The sequence below is a fragment of the Condylura cristata genome, unplaced genomic scaffold (assembly GCF_000260355.1).
Source record: "Condylura cristata isolate star-nosed mole 26May11 unplaced genomic scaffold, ConCri1.0 scaffold00002, whole genome shotgun sequence".
In the NCBI taxonomy this organism is placed as follows: Eukaryota; Metazoa; Chordata; class Mammalia; order Eulipotyphla; family Talpidae; genus Condylura; species Condylura cristata.
In genome coordinates, this window is record NW_004567103.1 from 26,731,899 (window position 1) to 26,759,548 (window position 27,650).

The window sequence follows — 27,650 nt, forward strand, 5'->3', positions numbered from 1 at the left end:
CATCTCTGGCCTGTACCCCAGTTCTGTATGAATAAATAAATAAATCTTAAAAAAAAAATCCAATGACCTACATATTCATATGTTCAGCAAGCCCCCCTGTACTAGCATTGTTTCCCCTCTGACACGTTCCATCTGAGCAATTATTTTATGTGAAGTAGAGGAAGCTCTGATCCAAACTAGACTAAATCCATTGGAATGGGTGTCCTAAATGAATGATGGGAAGCATTAGGATGCCATACATAGAAAATGCAATGTGATAACTCACTCCCTGTTTGCACCACTCTCCGCTTACCTTAGACAGGATTCAGCAATGAGAAGTTTGTATCGTTTGGCTATGATACTTTTGCTACATTAATTTTCTATATAGTATTGGTTATTTTTCTTTTTTCTTTAGCAGATTATCCCCTATTAAAAAGTTCAGGTTCATTTTGTGTCTCAGGCACTCAGGTATTTCCGGAGCTAATTCTTAGAAATATGTTTCAGCAGAAACACAGATGTGTTTTGCAAAATACACTATTCCTCTGTAACAGTAGGTCTCTAAGTTAGCATTTTGCTTCTTCTTCATTTCTATGAAAAAGTCAAATGTGTATACAACTTGCCAACCTTTTGTTTAAGTACTTGCTCTAGACTGCTGTTCAACCTGGTTTTGTCTGATAGAAAAGAGGATTTTAAAAATCATTTGGGAACTCATTTCATTGACCTGTCCTTATTTGACTACTTTTTATTTTTTTATGAGACTTGGCCAGAAGTCTGCTGTATACTCATCAAAACCACATCATTTGAAGAAACTTAAGGCCAGGGTCATAAATACAATTTATAAAGTCACTCAGCAACTGCAGAATATTTTCAACAGATTGGAAAATTAGATTGAGTGATGTATCAGGAAAGTTGGCAGTACAGTCAAAGGCCAGAAATGTGAATACCTCTGTGTCTTTGTATAAAACGAATGAATTTTGCTCTTATGCCTTATTGGTATACTGTTTTTAATATAAGTACATCCAGATGATTATTATTAAAGTTAAAATTATGTAAAGACTTGCTATACATTATTTTTTGAAGTTGCACAGTTAGGAAGAGATGTGCATCAATAAATGAAAATCTTAGCAACCAAAAATATTTGGGAATATGACTTCCAGTGCATTACATCAGATTTTGGGAGAAGAAATTCTCTTTAAGCCTTGTGTTTGATGTACACATACTGTAAGCCAAACACTGGCATGATTCAATTATGTATAAATATATATATATGATATATATACGCATATATATATTGTATATATATATATATATATATATACAATATATATACACAGAGAGAAACGTACGTATAGTATATGTGTATGTGTATTCATTTATATTTGTAGAAAGCTTGACCTTTAAGATATTCAGAATTCTATCTCAGTCGACCTGGTCACAATCAATCATTATTTCTCAGTGTTCAATAGAGATACAGGTGCTTAACATGTCATACAGTAACAGAACACAGTGTAAAGCTAGGGGTCCTGACTCCATGGTCCAGTGAGCTGGTTATAAAATGACAAGGAAACTTGTGAGAAAAAGGAAATCCACCCCCTGAAAAAGGGACTGTAAATATGAAATGCTGTAGATCAGGCATGAACATTTTATTGGGTTTTGAAGCAAATAATATACCCTCTTTTGATTCCAACATTAAATTAATAAAGTAGGAAAAGATGGTCCTGCTTGCTTCATAAAATAAACAGTCTTTCATTTTGGAATCACTGGCTTGACTTCATAGATCAAAGATTATAATAATAATAATAATAATAATAATAATCATAATCATAGTTATCTCCCAAGAAAGTAGTGTCTCAAAGTTATTAGATGGCTAAAAGTTGGCCCTCTAGATAATGGTCTCACTTTAGTTCCTCCTGCACATATGAAGACTCTATCTTTAATTAGTTCCTTTTAGGACATTTCAGCCAAAAAGCAAGGGGGAGTTGCTGGCTTTGTTGATGCTCTGCTAGAAAGCAATTTGATTCAGTCACTATGCACAATCATCGCTGCACTCCTTAATCCATCTGAAATAGAAATTTTATGTAAAAGGAAATATAAAGACTCTGCCGTTCATACAACTCACACCAAAGAATCATAGAAACAAATATGATAGCAGCATGCTTTTCTATTTCTTTTACCCTTGACCAATATGCAAATTCCTTAAAATTAGTTACCAAGCTAGTTACAGAAATTTCAAGTTCTTCCAACTTCAGTATGAAAGATTGCCTTTTGGTAATGGTTTTATAAGCTTTGATCATCACTTTTAACAAGGAGTAACCAACTCATTTCACACAGATAAAGGGTCTCTATCCTCAATAAGGACTTTTATCTCTAGTGAATGTGTCTCAGTAGAGACCTATACTTTTAATATAATGACCTACTGTTTTATTATTTAACTGACCTTTCCAAATCCTGGATGATGCATACAATTAAAATAGAATTTTTATAGAAAAAATACAAGGAAACATTAGTTTTAGATTCTATTATTTATATGCTTTTCGCCATTGCTTATTTAAAGTAATAATATAATCCCAAAAACTTGAGGAATATTCCTTTCAAGACCATTGATAGAAATGATGACCATATGGCTTGGGGTTAAGTACATGTTTGTCTGTATAAATTGTATTAAGTTTATAGGGTAGAAATGCTGTGAAAAAAAAAATACAATTCAATAAATTTGAAAATTGCAAGGGTGTTTTAATGTTTTCTACAAGTTTTGTGCCTGAAATATAGTCTGGAGACTATATTGTTTGCAAACGTATCTGATTGCAACACCCAATAAGACATGCCCTTTACATTATGAACTGGTATACACACACACACTCATACACACACACACAGTGCTTACACTGATAAGTATGTTTGTTTATAGAGCTCTATACTTATATACAGTTATATCTTTATTTCTATATTTATAAAGCTAAGATTTCATGAAAGAATTATTTAAAAAGAAAAGTTTTGAAGTAATGCTTGTATTATATATGAAACACTACTGTATCTGAAGCATTATTTATTTCTAAAATATTTAATTACATGTCTGTAAAAATGTTAAGATTTTCTCAATTCATTTTATCATCTAATAATTATGGCTCACATTTTAATAATTATTCAGATTATAGCCCATTTTAAATTATTACAATGTTACTTAGAAAGTAAAAAAGTAAAAGTAAAATTTACTTTTCTGAAGTAAATTTTAATAAAATTTAATTGCATGCTCTTGAAAATCCATGTACTCATTTTACTATATATATTTATATATACATCATATATTCACTATATACTTTGTATTAAAATAGATGAGAATACAAAGAGAAAACATATATTAGATAGTAATATATAATATATAGTTTATTTTTACTACTATATAGTAATATATATAGTTTATTAAAATTGTCTTTGTATTCTCACCCATTCCAAGCGATGTTAATTATTCTATTTTCTAATATTTATCCTTTATGTTTTATACTTTCTATATGGAAAGACATTTAGCAAAATACTAATGGAGGGATTTGAATATTTGAAGTTACAAATTCAAAATAGTAACTGTACTTTGATATAAGTTCTGTATTTATCTGTTTATTTAACATATTTATTAAACATTCAGAAACTTCTAGACTTTATAATGACAGTTACCATTTATTGAACACTTAATATGTATTTGATAAAGTTAGGAATTTTATGTGGTTCCCTATGATGAAAGTATATTATTATATCAGTCTTAGAAATGAGAAAACTCCATTATAAAGTGATCGATTAATTCTTATCCAATTGAAGCCCAAATATGAACCAGGCAATTCTGATTTCATAACTCATACTTTATTCTAACTAATTTCTGCTAACCTAGAATGGAAGATGAAAGACACATCCCTCCTTCAATGAGGTACAAAGAATAAACAGGCTTTCAAGCCAGTAATTCCACTGTGGTACAATAAGTACTATGATGTGTCACACGTGCTGTGTGAGAACAGATGCTTTTAACCCTGAAGGTGATTGAAATTAATGCAAAAATATTGCAGCTGGAAAAAAAATAATGTTTTGTAACTGTTTCAGGACAGAGTCAACTCAAGATTAATAGATGGCTGTACTTCTTATATCTGAATGCATTTGATACATTTGAGGAATAAATATTCAATAAATGTATGTTTTTGGTTTGGTTTGTTTTGTTTTGGAAAGTGCTATTTTTGCCAATGTTTTGACAAAGTAGCCAAAGCTAGTAAAATTTTTGGGCAAGATGCCAACAGTTGTTTCACAGAATACTCATGGAAACTAGGAATAACTAGGGCCCAGAACTTTGTGAATGCAATAGTCATGGTGCCAGGTACTTGAGGTGTTAGTAGAAACCATGTATGTGCCCAGAGCTGAGAACAACACTGGTAAAATGTTTCCAAAGGGAGCCTATTCAGTTCTCTATTTGCTTTTGCTTTTTGGTGCTAATGTGTTTAGACTGTTTTGACTTATACTGTAAACGACCCCCACCCCAGTACCTAAAACTTACTAAAAGATGAGGAGGGCCATGAAAAGGAAGAATGGAAAGGGGACTACATAACCAATAACATCTATCATTGCTTAGATAAGATAGGGAGAAAATGAAAGCTTACAGTTTTGGCTATGCTTCTCTGTTGTACATGAGCAAATGTGACTGTGTGGACTACAATTAAAAGCGTAGATTGTTTTGGTTTCAAAAATGTTCTGTTATGCCCACTCTGTATTGATTGCTACTGAATTGTGATGTGTCAGGTGCACAGGTGAAGATTTATTATAAACTTTGTGAATAGTAAAAATTAAAAATTGAAGAATTGAGGTCCATGGAAGTTTGTTCTAAAGGAAATTTTGCTGGCCCCCAAATTCAGTTTCTGTTCTCCTATTGTTTTCAATGAAAGGAAAAGATCTTGAGTATAATATGAGTCAGACTTCCAATATGTGGTCCTGCAGAGCCTGCCATTCAGCAAAAATAGAACTCCCACTTCTCTGAAAAAATATGCATTTGGTACCTTCTTAGAGTCCTACATTCCTATACCTCCCCAGCTAATCACTGGACACAGTGTATATAGAATTTGCTTTCAAGAAGTTTGCTATATGATGGAAGTTTTCATAGTAGCACAGTGTAAAAGATGTGCTCACATAAATGTGAGTTAAAATGAGTGCCATCTCTGTTCAAAGGAGGGAGAAAATATTTGCCACCTCAGTGTGTATACATATGAACATACATACACACATAGTATTTAGTGCATTTCAGAACACATTTCTACGTTTGTCTGCAAATGCTGCTTTTGTATATGCACTTATATTTGCAGAGTACATTAATTCCCTTTAGATGCACAATTCTGTCTAACCCCAGTCTACACAAATGCTACATGCATAGGCTGTCTTTCCTAATAAAGAAATATTATAATAAAAGAGAGATTTTATTAAACTAATGCAATAATGACATTTTCTTTGAGGATTTAACACATCACTTTTAATAATAAAAATCAAATTGTCATTGTTGTGCTCTGTATAGCTTTTATTCAAATCAGACTTAAGTAATCTGGCTTCCTGGCTAAGCAATGCTCTGGGGGGTGTAGTAGGAGGGACAGTATTTTTAGCATTATACAGATGAATTTCAGCAGTCAGGTTTGAAGTGAGGTTGTAGATTATGAATATGGGACATAGGGAAGCCTATTATATTCATTAGCAGAGGGAGAAATGCCTTTCAGGATCTTCTAGAGGAAATAAGATTGGCGATTAGGAGAGAACCGATTCTGTTGGGTCAGCTTTCATATGGTAGGATACCCATACTTTTTACAGCCATGCAACTGATTTCACTACTGATTTCACTACTTCAGTTAATTGTACATTAAAAATTTGAAATTTAGGCGTTCACTTCATGCGATTAGGCTAGGAACCAGAACCGGACCTTTTGGAACTATGCTCAAATGAAGGCTAACATATAAGCTTGTAAAGGGTGTGGTGAAGTGTGAAGAATATCTTTGGAGGGAACTTTTTAAAGTATGTGATGGGTAATGTTCATTCACAGGCAGGAAGCAGATTGTTCTATATGAATTCCAAGGCCCCTTTCATTCACTTCTGCCCTTTTGTCCTTTTAATCTGTAAAATGGGGGCATACATGTATGTTTTTTGAAACCTTGCTATGAGTTATGAGGCTGTGTTTAAAGAAACATAGAACTGTGAACCAAAGTATGTTTTCAGATTCACTTCTACATAGTAAATATGTTTTAAGTCAGACATACTTGAAGAGTCATAATTTCTAAGGAGGACCAGCATTAAAGAGCTTATATACTTTGTTCATCCATCTAACAATATTTAAGTTAATTTTGAGGAGATAAGGTTTATTCTGTTTAAAATGCCCAGAGTAAATGTTTATAAAGTAGTGTCAGGTCTACAAATTTACTTTTAGCTTAGTAATCAGCAGTACATATAAGGTGTTATATGACATTCCATATATATCTTTGTCCAGATTAGAGCCCAACACTTGTAAGCTATTTGCTTTATGGAGTAAACGAGTACTTGTTGAGTTACTTCAAAGGAATCTTGCAATAAATATGTTAACTTTGCAAGTTATCCTCTCTGTCTCCCACCTCAACTGCCACAAACAGAAATATTATTTACAGAAATGAAAATAGTCTCCTGCTAGTTTGAGGCTTTTTTCAAAAAGCATCTCTGGGGTTTGGCTGGGCCAGTTTCCTCAGTACACACCTGGTGTATATCACTTTTAAAAATAAATTATGCCTCATTAAATTACAATTAAATGGAATCATGATCATTTGTTTTTCTGGAAGGAAGATGTTTTGCATATTGAAAGCCTAATTTGTTGCAGGTGACAAAAAGGCTGAACAGATTATCTAATATCACTTCATTTGGGGAGTAATGTTTGCTGGTTAGTTTGTGTATACTTCAGTAGTTCAGAATTATATTAATGTGGGCTGTCTTATTTTTACTTAAGAATGTCTTCTATCACTTAACTGGTTTTGCACACTTTTCTCTAAGTTCTTAAGCTAATAGAAACTTCTCTTGGTATTCTAGTTTAGTCATGTTCTTTCTTTTTTCCAAAATGTTTCAATACAGTTTAGTCTCCCAGTCACTCTCCTTTGCCTGGTCTCACTATTCTCTGTAAATGCATGGACTATGTGCATTTCAGTTTCCAGCCAACTCAGGTCCCACCTCTTCCAAAATGTTTCACTGAATCCTGCAGCTGGCAATGTATTCGCCTTCAAATTTATGATACTTGACATCTTATACATTATATTTTTATAAATCATCATATAGTAGACTTCTTGACAGCAGAATCTGTATCTTATTAATCTTTTCATTCTTTTCCAAGGCTTGTAGCAAGTTATAAAAAAGAAATGAATTAATATGCTGATCTGTCATTCTTTGGAAATAGGTATATTAAATTTGGGGGTAACGTAGATAATCAGTGGAAAAAGAATTTAATTCTAGAGAATAACCAAGATTTGAGAGCTATGGAAAATAAATATCGATTAAAATCTAATCATTAATGACTTTAGCTGTTGCTGTCAGCTCTGAAGTGGACTGGGGAGTGCTATGGGCTGCTCAAAACCTGCCCCAGGTTTTTGTTTTCTTAGTGCTCAAGAATTTAAAAGCCTACCAAAGGCCGTTTCTTACCCACCCTACAGGAGACCTCAAGAGCTAGTGCAGAAAAATAAAAGAAAATATTATGGAATATGATAATATTTTCCAAACATTTTAAATTATCAGTGTGTATTCTGCACATTAGTTTGTGGCAAACTGTAAAAATTGCTGAACAAATATAGAAATTATAATAATGTAAATAAGAAAGCTCATTGATACAAATTGCAGATTCAGAGACTAAAAGCACCTGAATTCTCTGTTCTTTCTTTGAGGATCACCTATGTTAGCAAACAAGCTAGGTAGCATTATTTGTTGTCTCTTGTTTTGCACTTTGATTTTTTTTTTTTTTTTGCTTTTATTGCCTCTTCTACCAATTTTATATTCTTTGCTGGTGCTGGAAATAACATGAAGCATAGAAAATCCCCTATTAATAGACGAGAGAAAAGGTGAATTTGTGGTTCTTTGCCTGGCTTGCTTCTCTCTTCTGTAATTTGTAACCTAAGAGTTACTGTGCAAGGTGTCTTTCTAGCTTGTGCACTCTTTCTACTCTTTTTCAGTCAACAGCTTTCTGATCTTACATAACCCCAGCTAACACTGTAGAGGGAATTGGTATAATCTCTCCCTTGAGAGGACTGTATTGCCTGTGATGAGGGAAATACTTAATGACCACTTTACTCAATACTTGGCAATATGTTTTAAAATGATTAATGATCTGAAACTTTAATATGCAATCTCCTGATTAATTTATTAATTTCCCTCAATTTTCACATTCTTAATATTCATAACCTTTCTTTTCTTAAAAGCACATCTTTTTTTTTTTGGTGCCCAAGTTCTTTATATCTCTAGCTGCATAACAGAAAGTAAGTGATACCACCTGCCTGATGAGTTGGTGATTAAAATGCCAAACAAGGGCTTTAGAAACATGTATGTGTGATAAAATATTAATTTATTTTCTATTCAACACAGCATCAATATGATAAACATTTACTCATCTTGATAATTTGGTGGGAGTGCTTTGTGGTATACATAATCTCTGTTTTTTTTTTCTTTTTTGCCCCATGTTGGTTTTCAACTGACTGTATAACTCTTTACATTGATAAACATACAGAATTTGAACAGTTTGAAAAGTGAACAAATAAAATGAAAAAGACTCAAAAAAGATAAACTCTTCTCGTGCCTATCAGTCATAGCCTCTTGTCATTTAAATATCTGAGGAAAATGGAGTCTGCTTTTGGACCACTTACTGCATAGAGAAGACTTTCAGTTAACTGATTTAGAAAGGTGTCCAAAGTTCTTTGGACCAATAGAGGGACAGCACTGGCCATCTTACTGGTTTTAGACTTTTTCTTCAAAAGGCAAATGAAAACAAAGGAAGCACTTTATTTTATGAGCCTCTTACGATACAAATTTTGTGTCTCAATCACTTCAGAAATAATGCTGATGAGCAGTTTTTTTTTTTTTATTTTTTTTGTTCATACAGAACTGGGGTACAGGCCAGAGATGCGGAGGGTGAGAGGATTCACCAGGGACAGAGTGAGGTGCAGAACAGGCAGATCGACGAAGTACACTGCTGAGGGGAGCAGCGGGCGGGTCAGGAGATGTCTGCCACACCATGTGGATCACCTCCGGGGCAGGCGGGGATCGAACTCATGCGGAAGTGGCTTAAGCTTCTTAGTGCTGTGCTTTAACCCGCTGTGCCACCAGGGAGGGCCCTGATGAGCAGTTTTTTTAAATAGGGATTTTCTTTATATTGATTTTCTTATAAGGTTCATCTCCCTATAAGATTATTTAGCATGCAACTCTACAACTTCCATGTGGGGAACAAAAGTAAACTAAGGCAACTAAGAAACAAGACAACTTCGGACTGGTTTTTTTTGGATGAGGAAAGAACAAACATACAATTTGAGCCATATTTCAGTAGGAAGAAATGGTTTTTTGCTAACCTGTATGCAAGCTATTTGCAATAATGTATTTATAGTTCATAATTTCCTAGAAGTAGAGTAAGTTTACAAACTTTGCCTTTGCGATATTTTAAGTATTATCATAAACAAAAACTCCATGTAGACCTAAAAACTCATCCAAACTTGGAGTCTAAGATTTACTAAAATTTCAGTTACTGAAATTACTTAGGTGAGAGACAGAAGGAAGAAAGGAGCAAATGAAGGGGAGGAGAGAATCAACTCATCCTTTCCTTTGTAGAATTGAACATTAAAGGAAGCTCATGAGATATTATTAGAGTCTTAGCGTTTGTTGGTATCATATAGGGGTTAGCAACTTGCTCTTTCTGCAGAGTACAACTAGGACCTGTTCACCTATTGCCCTGAGAGGGTGTAGTGTGTGATGACTGTGTGAGAATCTGAAAATAGTGCAAAATGGAAACTGATCTAACTCAAGTTCTCCAGTCCTTTTTCTTGAGTCCGTACCATTTGTCTCTAGACTTGGCAATATTTTCCTTTTCTGTGTGAATTTTCTGTCATCAGAATACATGAAAACACTAATTTCCTATTTAAAGCTTTCTGTTTGTACAAGTCACACATTTAGAAACTATCTGAGTTAGCATGTCATTCTCTGCTACGTGCACAAGCCCCTCAGCCAGTGACCACATTTCCATTGCTTTAATGCTCCCATGAGGGCATCTCAAACAATGTTTGATGGGCTGTAGTATAAATGCCAAGATATCTCTTATGGGTATAGATTCGGAAGTGATCAGAAGGTTAAGTTACAGCTATTTCTTTCTGTCTTTTTTTTTTTTTTTTAAACTATATATATTGAAAACAGTGGCCGGTCACACAGAAATTCAGCCAAACATTTTTTTTTTTAAATTGATGTAAATCTCCCATGCTGTTTAAATGTCGGAACTAAATTTACCAAACTTGGCAGATTTGTAAAGCTGAGCAGGACTGCCAAGTGTTCCCAGTTTCAAGCAGAGAGAGTTCTAACAGTTCCTGAAATACTTGTAGGAGGCACCTGGTGGTAATTGCAGTTTCACAATTCTTGCCGATCGCCTACCTTGCTAGCTGGCATCTCTTACACTGATGATGATTATTACAGTGATGATAAGTGTCAGAATAGAACAGTCCCAAAATAAGGCACAGCCCCCGGAAGACATGCACATTCCCACAAAATCATCCTGCTGGAGAACCCTCAGGAATTAGACTGAGGTTCTTCACATCATAGCCAGCTGCTTATACCAAATACATGAAGGAAGAGATAGTAGAAGACAGAAACCACCATATACCTGCAATTATGACTCAGCCTGTATTTTTCCCATTTTATCAGGGATTGTTGTCCGAGATTCTGCGTAAGGAAGAAGACCCTCGGACAGCCTCTCAGTCTCTTTTAGTAAACCTGAGGGCCATGCAGAACTTCCTCAATCTGCCGGAAGTGGAGCGGGATCGCATATATCAGGATGAGAGAGAGCGGAGCATGAATCCCAATGTGAGCATGGTCTCCTCAGCCTCCAGCAGCCCCAGCTCCTCCCGAACCCCTCAGGTGAGATGCCTACCCCACTGACTTTCATCTTTGCCTTCACAGACACCGTTTTCTCTCAAAAATGGAAAAGTAACCCCAGGACTTTATAATTCACTAAACATGGTGTTGAGAGTTTATGAATCTCTGACTGTATTATACTGGTTACCCTTTGCCTTGTTACCTGCCATTCCTGTCCCTGTAAGTAGCACCATCCTGGACCACGTGACCTGAAAGCTGGAGTGGGAGGCGTAGACTCTAGAATGTCTATATAGAGCTGCTAAGTGAGCAAGAAAAGTTTGGGGGTTTGTGTTAAAACCGAGTCTTCATACCAACCACACTGATTTTCCTTAAGTTATGTATTTATATGGATGGAGGAATAGTGTGCTAAACTTTACTTGAAGCAGCCTGAAAAAGACAACATGGAGAGAAACTCGTGTGCGATAGGATGCATAAGCAGAGCTAGATCAGAATGACTAGAAGATCATTCAGTGGCCCCTTAGAAAATGGTAGTAGAGCTGGTCCTTCATCATTGCCCTTCCTAGGGTGATCTCCCATAGGACTCTATGACTCTGCTTCCTACATCCTTCCTTTTTCCAGCCTTTAAAGCAGTCTCAGTTTCCCATGTAAATAGGAATTTCTAGCAACATTGTTGCTTCAAAGATCTTCCATGAAGAGTTAAATCTCAGGTCAGTCAAGAGTCATTTCCAATTCCAATCTGAACCCACTCTTTTCTAGCCTAAACTTTTCACCCTAAACTTCTACTATTCAATGGATTTATGATAAAGAAATTAATCTCATTCATCATTGCTAGGATGGTTGCACATTCTAGTGATAGTTCTCACAACAAATATTTAACATGTTTTTATTTGTATAAGTCAAAAATGGGTACATTGACACCAAAGTTTTTTTTTTTTTCCATAGATATTCTAGCTTTGGTTTTATGAATTTGTTTTTAGGTAAGCTCCAAAGAAATGATTAAGCATAGAAGCAGAATTTTATCCTAATAAAATACTTGGCATTTTTCAATATAGCCTCCCCCCCCCCCATACACACACAGACACACACACACACTCTCTCTCTCTCTCTCTCTCTCTCTCTTTTTATATTTTTGGAACCTGCAATAGATTTTCAATTTTAAAATGGGGGTGGGGGGCACATGTGTTAAACTATAGGGTTGGGCACATGTTAGTTTACATAAATATCTACTGTTAAATTCACCAATATTTTTTGCCACTTTTGAATCTCGTTAAACCATCATAGAGAGTCTAGCCAAGCTTTATAGCTTTTTACCTGGCAAATTTCAAAAAATCACTTCTACTTGTTAAAAATTTACCCAGGTCCATGTGTTTTGTTTTCCACTTGTTTGTACATTTTCTCTAACAAGATTATATCCTGAGTATCTTTTTGAAGACCTGGTAGCTTTCAGAACCAGACCATCTTAACTAAGGCCACACAGTTAAGTTCAGTATTTTGCCTTTAAAAAAAAAAAGGAAATACCAATTAAAAAAATTCTTAGATAAAGGTGCTTTTTAGGGACAAGTGTATCAGGGAAGTCTATCATTTAATTTCACAGTCTCAAGATTTCTGAAAATAAATATAAAGTGTTTTTCTTGAACTATTTTTAAGGTTATATTATGGAGCTGATTTCTGCACATTTTTCTTGAACATTCTCTTTTTGTTGGTTAAACATTGAAAAGGAGAAATTATTAAAGCTTTTTAAAACATTTTATGATTACCTACTTATTCAAAGTTCTTTATAGATACTTCTCAACATGAAAGAATCCCTAGTACAGTAAAGCTTCTATTGTGAGGATAAAATTAGAGGAACGCACATTAGAAGAAATCTTAGTTGATGAAGCTTAGTTGGATTCAGAATGTTATGCACTCACAGTCTTGTGTGGGTCCAGGGAGATTAGTTTCCAGGCCCATCAAAATTTTATCATTGGCTTAAAACAAACTGAAAAAAATCTCAGATTTCAAATGAAACCTCCAGAGTCTCATCTTATGATCCTTCAGTTAGCCACATTTTCTTGATGTAATAACAGCAAAATGACAATGTAAGGATAATATTCATTCTTTGAACTCTCACTATGTGTCAGTATGAGCATTTTGCACTTTTTCAGTGCTCCCCATTTTGTGTTGTTATCTCACTTTACAGATGAGAAAACTGAAGTGTGTGTAGATGGGTTAGATGACATTTAAATGTATGTGATTGAATGGAGAAGTAGGCTATTCTGCCTATTCTGATTCTAAAACCCACTCCTAGCCATATATTGTAGTGCCATATAGTGTAGGTTTGTTTTAGCTCCCAAAGGAAGATTTGACCAGTCAGGTAAGAGAAGGTGGTGAAACTAATGAAGAACATGAATTGAAAAAAACAGAAATAATATCCTAAAGCATGCATTTAAAAGGACAAACACTATGACTAAGTGACTAAGTAGAAATTTTGACAATAAAAAGAAATTTCTTCAAAAAAAAAAAAAAACAGTGCAGAGATTTGGATTGCTGTGGAAAGACCTCAAAGTTTGAGTGCCAGAAGATACCTGTAAAAACAGCACTTAGTACAAATTGGAGATTTTGATGGCCCTGAGCTTTGGAACCAGAAAGCCTCATCTGATCCAAAGTTCAGATCACAGTTCTTTTACTGGTTGCTCCATGTCCTTCCCACAAGTTAATTATCTTTCTTTTATTTTCAGTTTTTTCATATGTAAAATGAAATGAATAATGTCTAACTCATTGAGACCTTGAAAGAATTAAATGAGATAACAAAACACTTTCTGTAGTGCCTGACACATAAAAAGAACCCCATAAGTTATACTTTATTATTACTATGCAGTAAAAAGAAAATAGTATGCACCAGTGAAGTCAAAAGCAATGGCAGAAGCCACTGACTGCTTTTAGGAATCAGTGCCTTCATGGAAACGTCGGACATTCCCCAGTCTCCAGACACCATTGAGAATGCTCACATGCCCTCCAAACTGCATGCCCTATACTTCCTCAAAGTTTCATTTGGCTGTATTCTCTGGGGGAATATCGCAGTCCATTCACAAGGCAACATTGTGATGCAAGAACAACTCTTGGTTTGGGATTCTAGGATGAATTGAAACAGAAAGAAAAAAATCCTGTTTAGACCAAATTAGCTGACCTTGCTCATAAGCCAAACAATCAAGGCAGAATGTTCCTCACAGTCCTGCCGCATGTGATTTTTGGAGGCTACCTAGTAGCTCCCTCTCATTCCATACCAGTCTACATGCTCTGGCAGTCTTGCATCATGTAGATTCAAACATTTTAGGGTTATCTTCGCCCCCCAAGAAATACAGTCACCTTCTATATATATATGCATGCATGCATGTGTGTGTGTATGTATGTATACGTGTGTGTGTGTGTGTGTGTGTGTGTATATATATATATATATATATATATATATATATATATTGTCCTTCATTTGTCTCTGAAGCTGATGGGAAATCATTCAATTAAAACGAGCTCGGCAGAATACATAAAACCACAATATGAGTTTAAGAAAATGAAAACGGCACATCAAAGGCATTCTGAAGCCTAGTTTTATGAAATGAAATTTTGTTTCATTTCTACTGATTTCCTAGGTGAAATTAGGTGACTGTCTGGGTAGCATAATGATGATAATGATGGGAAACCATACATACTCAAATAACATATGTAAAGCTTTAATAAAGAATGAGAGAGACTCAAGGGAGTGCATTAAATTGAGTAATAATTTATTATTTAGAGACCTCTACCCATTTACTCATTTTTTTCCCCCCTGAAAGTATTAGCTCTTCCAAGGGTGCCATTTTTAGAAAGAAAAAGGTGTGTGTGTTTTGCATGCTTGCTTTACAATGAGGTGATCTTTATAGTTTGGTGTCCAGAATATCTGTCTACCTGTGAACTCTCTAGGATACTGTGAGGGAAAGAACAGGGTTGACAGGACTCTGTATGTCCTATAGGAATGCACTGCAATTATTTCCAATCACAATTAACCTGATTAGAATAATGGACAGGAAGTGTCCCTCTGTAGCTAATGCAGTTTGGCATCAGCTGACTGAAATCCTTTGATAATTTCTGCACAGATGGCTGGGCTGAATGCAGCACTTTTTAAATTATTATTTTCATGGTCTCTTGGTAGGCCAAAACCTCGACACCGACAACAGACCTCCCCATTAAGGTGGACGGCGCCAACGTCAACATCACAGCTGCCATTTATGACGAGATCCAACAGGAGATGAAAAGGGCCAAGGTGTCTCAAGCCCTGTTTGCCAAAGTGGCTGCAAATAAAAGTCAGGTGAGTGGTTTTTAAAAGAGCAAAAGCGAGAGCTATTCTCCTCCTCCCACCAATAAAAATACATCTGTTCCTACAATAATAATAACAATAATAATCCCTAGGGAACCTGTCATGTTCTGCCTTTTGCACTGTGATTTGCTTTTATTCCCATTGGAGTTCAAACTAGAGACTAAGTCAAAACCCAGATTTTTTTTTTTCAATGAATATTTTTCAAAAACAATCAGCCTTAAATGAGTTCTCCCCAATTCTGAATAAATACTACTATGTATACTTTCCTTTCTCCCTTTTTTGGGGGGTGGGGAGGTTGGAATTTGAGCAAAACTTGCATGGATAAAACAGTATTTTCCTGAGATCAGGTTTTAGCCTGGTCTCATCACCTCTCTTATTCCCACCAGGGAATGGCTGACTTTGTTATAATAACCACTTTTCCCCAACCCCAGAGACATCTTGCAGTGTCAGGTGGTCGGGTGTTTCTTTTATGTATAGAATACAGTTGTTTTTCCAGGAGAAAACACATTGGGGAGTCTAGAGTGAGTGCTAAAACCTTTAACAGAGAAACGGAGGAGCTAACCCAGTACAGTTTTTCAGAACACTAGGATTGTGGGGAATGGAATGCTCCAGGGAAAAGGGGAGACAGATGCTTAGGTTTTTTATTTTTGAAAGCTGCAACTTGATGGGATCTACTCTCTGTTTCAGTTTGTTTAAAGGGACAACTGCCACCCTACCCTAGAAGGGTTAGATTGAGGAGCATGCTTGGTATCTTGAGGGCGAAAACTCATCCAGTGCAGGATGGAGGAAACAAAAGTTAGTTGAGGCTTCATTTTGAAAGTTCTTTGAGTCTCAGCTTGATTTCCTCTGTGGCCTTGCATGACAAATGTTTTCATCCCTACATATGTAAATGGTAAAATGGTCCTTCATCTCCCTAACAGATATTCCCTTGTGCGCTAACAGATCTTCCCTTGTTCTCAGTAAAGAAAGGTAGTTAAATAAATATGATATTTCTAGTAGGCAAGAAGGTTTTCAATGCAAATCACATTTTTAAAATGATAGTTAAATGCTATGCTTAAGGTAACTGTATGGCTTTGGGATTAGCCTTTTTTACCTGTAGTTTTGCAGTAGCCTGAATTATTTTTCAGATATCTTTAAAGGGAAAGTACTAGAAAATTAAGGAATCTTGAAGAAAATTGCTTCCCTGTTCAGTTTCAACATACTAGCATTTCCACATTATTCTTACTCACTCATCAGTGATATCATTGAAATACAATTTGCTAAAATATGATGTCTAATCATAGAATGAAATACATGAAAAGAAAATACCATAGAGCCTTCTTAAACTGTTAAATGCATAAAATCCCATGTACCACATGGCAAAATATAATGAGAGTTGGAGCTGTTAAACGAATAAAGCTGTTAAATGCATAATGCCACTTGGCAAAACTACTGTGCATTTAATGGTTTTCCACTGTGTAATAAAGGACATATGTGGTAAATGTGCAGTGAGTATAAAAGCTACACAATTGATTTTGCAAACCTGCCCCTTAGTTGTGACTTGATGTAAATATCAAAGTTTCACTCAGTCCTTTCATAAGCATCTTTCAAGGAAAATGAAAGACTACAGTTGGAGGACTCGTATCAAAATACCTGTAATCATCCCAGTTATTTGTCACTATGGATTTTGGAAATAGTGATGCCTTCAATACCCCAAATAATTCAGGTGGCTGATTGAAAACTGCCAATTGAGATTAGTTTAGCTCTCCGAAGAAATCATTAGCCCTGATTTTATAGAATCAGGATGAAAACTTAGTTCTTGGAATTAGTATGCTAAAGGGTGTAAGATTGAACCTGAATGGGGAGAAGATGCCTTAGAGTTTTCCATTCTTTCTTTGGGACAATGCCCTCATCCTCATTTTTAAATAGGGTGCATATTATAAATAACTGGCTAGATCTTCAAACCAGGTGTTAAATTTTAAAAACTGTTACTGCACTACAAACTTAACTGTAAGTTTGTAAGTGCCACCATTCATTTATTAGCAAACCATAAGTGAACTCAATTGTGTGATTTGGTACTATGCATATGTGTTTGATGCATATTCTTAAGGTGAGTGAGGTGACTAAATGAGACTTTTCCCAAGGTATTTAAGCTCTTTAAGCTATATCCACTACATGGGATTCTGAGATCTGTGAGAGCGACAGTTTTTTCCCACTCACATGCTTGCTTTCCTTTCCCTCTTTTGGTTATGTTTCTTTGTTGGGGCATCTGAACTTCTTGAAGTGACTGAAGATGTAGAAAAATAAGTGGCAAGGACTTCTCTCAGAAGTGAAAAGAGAAGCTTTAATTAGGACTTGTGGAACTAGAATAGGCTTGAAGCTTTGAAGCCCATTTAAATATGCTTGGAGACCCCTCCCCTTCTATTTACTATTTATGAATCCTTTTTTTTTAAAGATTTATTTATTCATACAGAACTGGGGTACAGGTCAGAGATGTGGAGGGTGAGAGGCTTCACCAGAGACAGAGTGGGGAGCAGAACAGGCAGATCTACGAAGTACATTGCTGAGGGGAGCAGCGGGCGGGTCAGGAGAGGTCTGCTGCGCCATGTGGATCACCTCCAGGGCAGGCAGGGATCGAACTCATGCGGAAGTGACTTAAGCTTCTCAGTGCTGTGCTTTATCCTGCTTGAAGAAGGCCACTAGAGTTGGCCTATTTATGAATCCTTTTAAAGTAGAAAGGAATTATTCATTCACCCTCATTTTTTCTCTGGTGTGAATTGTTATTAAAGTAGTACCTACTAACAACTGGCTGAAAGTAAAGTAGGAAAAAGGGAGGAAATTTTAGAGAGATTAAGGTGGTTCTTGAGGGCTGTTTAGGGAGCTGGCACAATGAAAGGAGGGATCCAGAAAAGGAATTGTGAGATAATCTTTTGCAGTTTTGTCTGTGGCCCTGTTGATGAAATTTATTCCTGGAAAGTGTGTGTGGCTTTCCTTCACAAGTGGGGTTACATCAGGAGACATTTGTAGGGTCCTAAACCACCTCTTCCACTGGCTCAGCTCCAGCTCTTTTGTCATGGCAAGGCCAGGCCATCATCCAGTTCCAACAGTTGTCTATAATATTACCCTTTCCTCTTGCTTCATGGGAAAGGAGTTAAAGAAGGAAAAGCAGATGAAAAAATTAAGAAAGTATGCTTTTGCTCATTTCTCTTTTCTTTTCATAAAAGATCAATTTGTGTGTGGGAGGTGATGTATGTTCTGAGGATTATTTTCCTTTTGTTTCTGCAGAATGTTCAGAATGTTGGACTTCATGGACTAGACTCACTGTGAAGTGGAATGAGAGGTCCTTTGTGGGGCCTGATATGAAAGCATATAGGACATTATTTGCATACTTCAGAATGACACTTACATATGAAGGGCCACCAGGGAATGAATGAATGCCTCAGTTTACATTTTTGAATGACCACAGGGACTTTGTCTCCCAATATTTGCTTAGAATTTCTCTGTCCCTCTTAACCAAATTCTGTAGGATGATCTTCCTTCTTCAAAAGTCTGTCACATGTGATCTGGGAAATGGAAGCCCAGAGGGAAGGAGAGTCATAGTCCTTCAGCACTGACCATGCATGCGATTTGTGGCGGCATCTGCAGCCACATTTCTTTCCTTGACATCAGTTGCTCCTATCCCCAGATGCTAATTCAATTTCTCTTAGCTCCAGAGTTCAACTCACAGAATGCTGAGAATGACTTGAGGGTGGTTTCCTTCTGAAAGGAGAGTTGAACCTTTATTATCTGTATATACAAAGGTTCAACTGTACATATGTGACTGTCTTTCCTGGTAGGTTTGTGCGAAAATACAGTAGCCAGCTGAATGGGAAGAAGCTTACTTGAATCTCTGTTCTCAGTTGTCTCAGTATAAAAAGCAAAAACAACACACAACTGAACTCAACTTTAGAAGAGCACTGGTTTTCTATTCACTTAGAGGGGAGAGGAGCTGGGAAGTCTTGCCTTCCTTGTAAGGTAGAGAGAGACTGAAAAAAATAGAAATAGACAACTTGGTTGTAAACCTCGGATAGTAATAATGAAAGGAACAACCTCAGAGGCTGCTATAATTAAAGATGAGGAGTGATATGGAAATACAGAGGCCCTGAGGATGTCTAATGAGAGGACAGTGACAGATGTCCTCATCTCTACCAAGATTTAAAGACCTCTGCCAAACCTGGATTTCCCCTCCTGCTGAAGAACCTGTTCTAGCCCACACACTACCACATGGTTGAGGATGGGAGAGTTCTTACCTCTACTGCAGAGAGACAGAGAGCTACCATTGTTACTGTACTGTAGCTGGAGGAGATGAGTTCTGGCTCCAATACACTATTCAATTCTGAACTCATTTCCCTCATAGAAACTGTTTTCCACGATGACTGACTTTTAGTATGTTCTGTGCTTTGCGAACATGAGGGCTAAGTAGATTTTGTGCATTGACCTTTATTCCTTATCACTATGTTTCTGCCAAAGAAAACTGTATTCCATGTTTTCACCTGCTGATTTAACAATTGTGGTCTTAAGTAGAAGGCCTTTAGTTGTAGAGGACAAGTTCAGATTTTATGGCCTTTCTTATCATAAAATCCCTCCTTTTAGATGGTCTAATTTGCTTAATTGGTTCACTGATTTAAAATATACAAATTTCTATGGTAGTCCTTTTAAAATAAATAAAAAAGGAAGACACAATTTCACATAAAGAAAGACAATATTATTGGGTATGTTTCCTTTTATTGCTCTTCCCTGTGGAGTTTATCCTATTCAGCATGTGCTAACATTTTTTCATTCCATCACACTGTATTAATTTTTGCCTTTGAGGTTTTTTTTAAAAATATTTAGATATTCTTTAAATATTGTTCAAATTTTTAGAATTTGAACAATTTCTTTAAAAAGAAAAACCTCCATTTTATGGTGATTTTAGTAGTAACATCGTCATTTTAGAAAATTCAGAAAAATGAAGAAAAGTATGAAGGCGAAAACATAAATGACCCATAGTTCCAGTACACAAAGAGCTTACTATTAAAATTTTAGTCTTTCCTTCTAATGTGTACATATGTATAGGGGTGCGCACATGCATTTTAAAATGTACTTTAAGTCTTTATGCACATGTGCTTTTATATCGTAATTTAGGTCATTCTGTACAACACATAATTATAAGACAAGTTGAAACTATAATTCCTTTTTTAAGGTCAACTTTTCATGTAGACAAGTAAGTTTGTAAAGCACAAAACATTATTTTAGTCTCATTATTTAGTTTTTTAACCTTTAGAAAATATTGTCCAGGATCTAAGTATTCCACCTTACACAAAAAAGTGGTTTGGCGTTAACCTTACATCAGTAAGTTCACTGATGGGGATGGCTTCACTGGGGACAGCATAGCTCAGACTTTTGGAAGTAGCTCTTTAGCGATTCCCATCTCTGCATGTGTCAAGAGTGACAGTAAGACTGGTGGTCTCAATCTCACTCTGAATGAATCTGCTCTTTCTGTCTGTATTCAGTGTGGAAGGCAGCCTGGAAGTCATGGAACCTTGCCTGCAGAGTTGCCCTTATGACTGGGCAGGTTTTTTTTTGGGGGGGGGTGTGCAATAATTTTGACAGCCTCTCAAAGAACAGTTTCTACTCTTATCAACTCAGGCAGCATGTAGGCAACTATTTGGGGGCTGCCTGCCAAATTCAAGTGAAAAAATTAATATATTTACACTACAATTACATTTGAAAAATCTTCTTATGCCAAGCAGTGAAAGAAATTAGATTTCTCTACATTGCCAAATGTCAAACTATATGGACAGTCAACTCCATGATGCTGAGGTGTCTAGGTGAGTCCTTCATTCTTTCTTTTTCTCTCAGAAAAACCTCAAAGAATTAGGTTATATTAGCATCAGAAATTCCCTTGAATTCAATTTTTATTATCAACCTCATGGGGAGGATTTGGTTCTTTTAACCATCCTCTTAATTAGGTTGATGTTTAATTCCCTAAAACTGTATTTGGTGCAGCCAAAACCCACTTATATCAATGAAGTTAATACCAGAGTCAATAGCAGGTTTTAAAATGTCAGATACCTTTACCCATATTGAAGTTTATGTACCAGTTTAAACAAAAGACCTACTGCAGAAACCCCTGAATTGTGTTATTTTGCTTGTTTATGACATGGCACCTTTAGAAATTAAATGTAACTTCAAAAGCCCACTCTGAACATTGCCAGCTCTCTTGTAGAGGGTAAAACCATGCTTTTTATACTTGGAGAATGTTAGTGCCTATTAATGGTTCCTGTCACCATTAATCATTTTCCTGCTTTAATAATTTTCCTTCATATGGCAAAGACCATGGCAAATGGGGGCTTAGGGAACAAAAATTTTAAAAGCCCCACATTTTCAGATACATTTTCCTTAAATTTTACATAATGTTGCTCTTCTAGTTTGTTCTCAGTTCAGGGTTTTTCAAAAACTCTTATTCCTGGTTTTCTGCTGTGTCGTCTAACACCCCCTCCCCCCAACAAGTAATTTATTTATATCTTTTGAATTGCATTAATATTGGTGTTCCCCAATACCAATACCAGGGATTGCCACCATAGTGCAGCCTCTTCCAGTCCTGCCATGCTCTTCCACCACAGATCGTAGCACGTCTTCCCTTCTGTGTTCTTAGCCCTCCCCTACCAGTTCAGTTCCATAGTTAGCTATCAAAATTTAGTTTTTCAGCTTGTCTTTATCTGACCACTCATCTAATTACTTTATGGGCCACATATTAGTGATGCCATCTGGTATTTATTTTTCTTCTTCTGACTTATTTTGCTTAGCATTATCCCTTCAAGTACCATCCATGTTGCCAGAAGCATGAATTTATCTTTTTTTGGTTACTAAGTAGTATTCTGTTATGTGTGTGTATGCATGTATGCATGTATATATGCATACACACATACATACATGGGGCATGCATGTATATATACACATGTGTATTGTGTATACACACACACATAACAGAGCACACACACACACCACATCTTCTTGATCCACCCACTCATCTATCCTGGGGTACTTAGGTTACTTTGATAATTTAGTACCACAGTAATCAAGGGAGTGCAAATTTCCCTTGAAATTAGTGATTTTGAATTTTCTGGGTAGTTGTCTACTAGTGGAATTACTGGGTTGAGTGGCAGATACATTTTTAATGTTTTAAAACCCCTCCATACTACTTTTCATAAGGGCTGCAGTCCCACCATGCTTTTTAAAATTCTTGATGCAGTTTGCACTATATAGAGTAGTATGTCATAAGTATGTTGCAATTTAGAACTGAATTAGGGACTGAAAATATTTTTGGTATCTTGCTACTATTTAAATGTATAAGTACACTATTCCATATGCATTCTTTTATTGATCAATAACAATAGCTTTTTTAGATGTATCTTGTCCTGTATATATGTGTATATATACTTTAATAAAATTATATTAAAACTCCATACTATTATATAATCATGCATATCCCATGTATGTGTGGTTAAGAGATCAATGAGATTTTATGAAATCCCCTCTTGGCTTGAGTTCTCTATAACAGAGGTAAGAAGTTGTTCTGAGATAAAATTTTCATTACTTTCAATTACAGATTGTCTTTATAAACACATCTATACAAATGTGAGAGACATGCCCAGAGACAGCTGAAAGTTGGTCCCCATAAAAATACAGTTTAGAGCTTAAGTATAATTTTGAAAAACAAAAAAGGAACAGATCACTTCTACTTACAACATTCAAGATATAAAATAATTAACCTTAAACTGTAACCAAACACTCAGCATACATCTTTTCTTCAGGTTTAGATGACCTCCTTGACAGGAATTCACTGAAGCCCTTGACAAGTCCCCCTTGCAGTTAGCCTTTTATCCATTTCACTTTTCTTGATTAGGTTATCTTGAATCATTAGGGGGGTTATTTATTTTAATAGACACTTATTGGATTCATGAAAAGAGAATTCAGTGACTAAGAAACAAGAGCTGAATATTATCTGGCTCATTTCACACTTCAGAAGAATCTCAACCAGCTGAAAAGAAATCCTTTCACAGTTACAAAAGTTTGTTTGGGGACTTTATGTGCTTCCATTTAGAAAGTGAACTGTCTGTGGCTAATAATATGAATTTTCTTTTGAGACACTCAGAAAACATTTCCTTTGGTTACATATGCTGACATTTTCTGTATTGAAGATGTGGGTGAGTAAATGGCCTTTTACAATTTCTCTTGCAAAAGCCTTGAGTCATTCTTCTGAAGAACTGTTCATTTGTCAACTTATCCATTCATTGGAGTTCCTAGAGGGGCCAGGAGGGTGGAGGCTTCTTACTATTTGTACATTGAATCCATTCATCAGCTCTGTGTTAGACACCTCCAGGAGGGGGCATAAAGACCCTGCCCTTAAGGTGTACACACCTTATTTAACAGCACCAACATTTATTCTTTCCCTGTTGAAGATCAGAGCAGACTTTGAACTATGTTGTTGAGTATGTCATGGTTTGTATCTGTTCTGAAATATTGTAAAAATTAGGAAACTTGTCATCAACATAGAACCTAGCTTATTTTCAAAGGAACAAATAAGACATAGGAACTGGGAGAAGTTGTAGTCCTTAACCAGTGTCCTGGGTTAGGAAAACAAAAAACAAATAACTTAGTTCACAGAGATGTTTCAGTACCACGGACAGGAACCCCATTTTTTACATATGCTTCCCTTCCCCCATCATTAAACTTAGGCTTTGGAAGTAGGCACCAAGCCCATGTCTGATGGACTCTAAACACAAACCCTGGGCTCTATTACAGTTTTTTGAAAGACTCCATGGTCATTTGAAAATTCTTATCCTTTGGTATGTAGTTTGGAGAGTATGTCATTTGTTTATTATCTCTTTGAAAATTTTAAACCTTTAACATATTTTAAAAGTGAGATAAGCATTGTCATTTCTCATTTATTTTCAATTCAAGAGAGCTTCAAAAACTCTTATGTAATCCATAACACACACACATACACAAATAGTGAAAATGATGAGAACAGATTTTTTTTTTAATTGAAAAGAACTTTAATACAATGAGTAAACAGAACAGAAGACAAAGAATATAATTCCTAAATCAAACACCTGAAGTTACCCATTCCCTTGTGGGCAAAAGTCCACCCAAAAGGGATTGGTCCAAAGCAAGCCTGAAAGCCCACCACAAGCCTAAAGCACCTCTGTCCCAGACCCATAGAAAGGGGTAGATATGGCCAGACAAGTCTGGGAGGAACCAGCACAAACAAAATCAACATAAATATTGTCCTCATCCCCTCCCCACAGGTCTCTCACCCACATCTGTTTCAACCAGCACAGGGCCAAGAAACAAACATAGTTTCTTCATCACAAGCTTTCTGCTCCATGGGGATTCCTCAGGTCTCCTGGCTCTCCATCCAGCTTCCTTCTTCCTCAGATTCCTTCTCTTCTCTCGAGAACAGATTTTTTTAATGGTTCATATGTATATTTGGTGCTTATGAGCTATGTCATTGTTTTTTAAAGAATAAAAATTCCTATAGGCTGAAGATTGATCTTAATTAGTATGAAGCAACATTTTACTATGGGTAAAATAATATTATATCTAAGCTAGGATAAATGGCATTTTTTACTTTATGATAGTCTTTTCCCCAATAATATCTTGTTAAGAAGAAAGAAGGATAGAAGAAGAGGAAGGGAGTGAGGGAAGCAAAAAGTCACTCCTGTGGTATGAGAGATATAAGAAGAAATTTCATTGTATTGTGGTCCTTATTATATGATTTTTTTTTTAAGATTTATTCATTTATGCATAGAACTAGGGTACAGGCCAGAGGTACAGAGTGGTGAGAGGATTCAACAGAGACAGAGTGAGGAGCAGGACAGGCAGACTGGCAAAGTACAATGCTGAGGGGAGCAGTGGGTGGGTCAGGGGAGGTCTGCTGCACCATGTGGGTCACCTCCCTGGGCAGGTATCGAGCTCGTGCTGCAGTGGTTCGAACAGCTTACCCATTTTGCCACCAGGGAGGGCCCTATAATATGATTCCTAACTTTTTTTTTTCCTAACTTTTATTTCTTGACTGTGCTGTAGCCCCATAAAGTTGCTCTGAGTCCCCAGATGTGAGCTCCTTTATGTCTGCCTGGAATGTGCAGTTACTTCCTCTCCTCACCCAGAGAAATCTTTCTTTACAAAATTTTCTTTTTTTTTAAAGATTTATTTATTTGTGCATACAGAGCTGGGGTACAGGCCAGAGGCTCAAGGGCGGTGAGAGGCTTCACCAGAGACAGAGTAGGGAGCAGAACAGGCAGATGGACAAAGTACACTGCTGAGGGGAGTAGCGGGCGGGTCAGGAGAGGTCTGCCACTCCATGTGGTCACCTCCAGGGCCGGTGGGAATTGAACTCATGCGGAAGTGGTTTTAGCTTCTCAGTGCTGTGCTTTAACCTGCTGTGCCACCAGGGAGGGCCTACAAAATTTTCAAGGTTCAGTTTTTGCATAATATTCTTTTATTCACTCACACACACACACACACACACCTATATATGTATGTTTTACATCACATTCTTCATTTTGTACATTTTGTCTCGGTTGTAATCCCCATGGACTTCCCACCACTAATTCACCCGTGTGCCATCACCACAATCCTACGTGCTCTTCTCACCCAGTATTTCCCCTCTCCATCCTGTAGAATGTCGCTGGTTTATAGTTTTTTGTTGATTTTCGTTTTGACTTTATTACAATTTATGCAGAATATTCTTTACAATGACATTTCCCCCTGAGCTTTATGGAAAGAATCACTTAATTTTTTGTTGGTGATCTCTTTAATTAAAAATAATGACAATTAAATAATGTAAGTAATACACCAGCACATTGCATGTCACACAGCAGAGGTGTTCTCAATAGATTACAAGCTGAGTAACATTCTGAAAGACCTCTGTCACAGTTTGCATTTATGTAATGGTGTATTTTGGACCACCCCAATTTTAGAAAAAGTCATATTCATGCAGTAGAGAAGGCAGAATAAATCTCAGCACACTGACATGTGTGCTTCTGATAATTAGTGTTCCTCTTTGACCATAACTAAAATTGGGGCAGAAAAACATCCGCTAGGCGGATTTCAATGCACTCTAATTATTTCAGTTCAATATAGTAGGCATTTATTATACATCTACTATGTACTATGAACTTCTCTGTTCTATAAATGCTGGAGTAAGAAACTAATCCTTTTACTCCACCTCCAATTACTGATCGGAATAATTGAAGCAAAAAAAAAAAATAACTGATTGTGATGGAGATGCACTTATACCAACTGATAATAACAACCATTAAGTTGTGAAAGGATATAAACAAAATACTTTTGGGGTCATGCAGGAGTGAGCATGTCAACTGAGCCTTGAAATAGAGCTTCTCAGGGGAAACAGTGGGTAGAAAATGAGACATTCCAGCCAAGAGAATAATATAAGCAGAAGCTTGGTGTTGGGAATATACCAAACATATTCAGGACTCTGAGTAACTTACAGTGGCTAGAGCACAAGGTCAATAGGGGAATTAGTAGAAGTGGAGACCATGAAGAAATCATCAGTAATAAATGATTTATTAAATGATTTTTAAGACATATTTTAATTTAAATGTCTTATTTAAGTAAATCATCAATAAAACTATTGGTTTGCTAAAATATAAACTATGGGGTCATTATTTACCTAACAAAAAGAAAATAATGGCACTTCAAGAGTAAGGATTCCTAATACATTTACAACATCATTTCCTAATACATTTACAACATCATTTGCTTTTTTTAAATTTAGAGTGACACCAGCTATTCAGGAAGATGTAGACTGTAAACAACCTATATATTGGTTTAAGTGTCACTTCACCTATGTAGTTGAGAAGGATGGTCAGAGTTGTTTTTCTACTGAGGGAAATATGTTTGCTTAAGAGGATGATGAGCTGGCTAAAATGAGATATTAATAGATAGTATTTGCTTATGCACTAAAAATTTGGCAACACAACTCATTGCAAAGATGCATTCTTTGAACTTATAGTCTATCTCTGGCATCATGTTTTGAAACTAAAACTTTTCATTATAAATTCCTTGGCATTGTTATACTTAGGCTGTGTATATTTTCCTATATGTAAGTTCCAGGTATTTTGTAAGTATTTTTTTAAACTTTTATTTGGTACTTTTATTTTACTCAGAAATTTTACATAATAATGCAGTTTCCTGTCATCGCTAATCTAGCTTTCTCTTAAAGTTAACGCCTTGT

General features: G+C 36.1%; 1 protein-coding gene across 1 annotated transcript in view; it reads left to right on the plus strand.

Annotated features, from left to right (window-relative positions):
- SATB2 (SATB homeobox 2) overlaps positions 1-27,650 on the plus strand; it is a 174,424-nt gene that overhangs the window by 107,359 nt on the left and 39,415 nt on the right. Inside the window, exons 8-9 of the mRNA XM_012726133.1 lie at positions 10,888-11,100; positions 15,224-15,379. Coding sequence (XP_012581587.1) covers positions 10,888-11,100; positions 15,224-15,379 — 369 coding nt within the window. The remainder of the gene's footprint in view (positions 1-10,887; positions 11,101-15,223; positions 15,380-27,650) is intronic.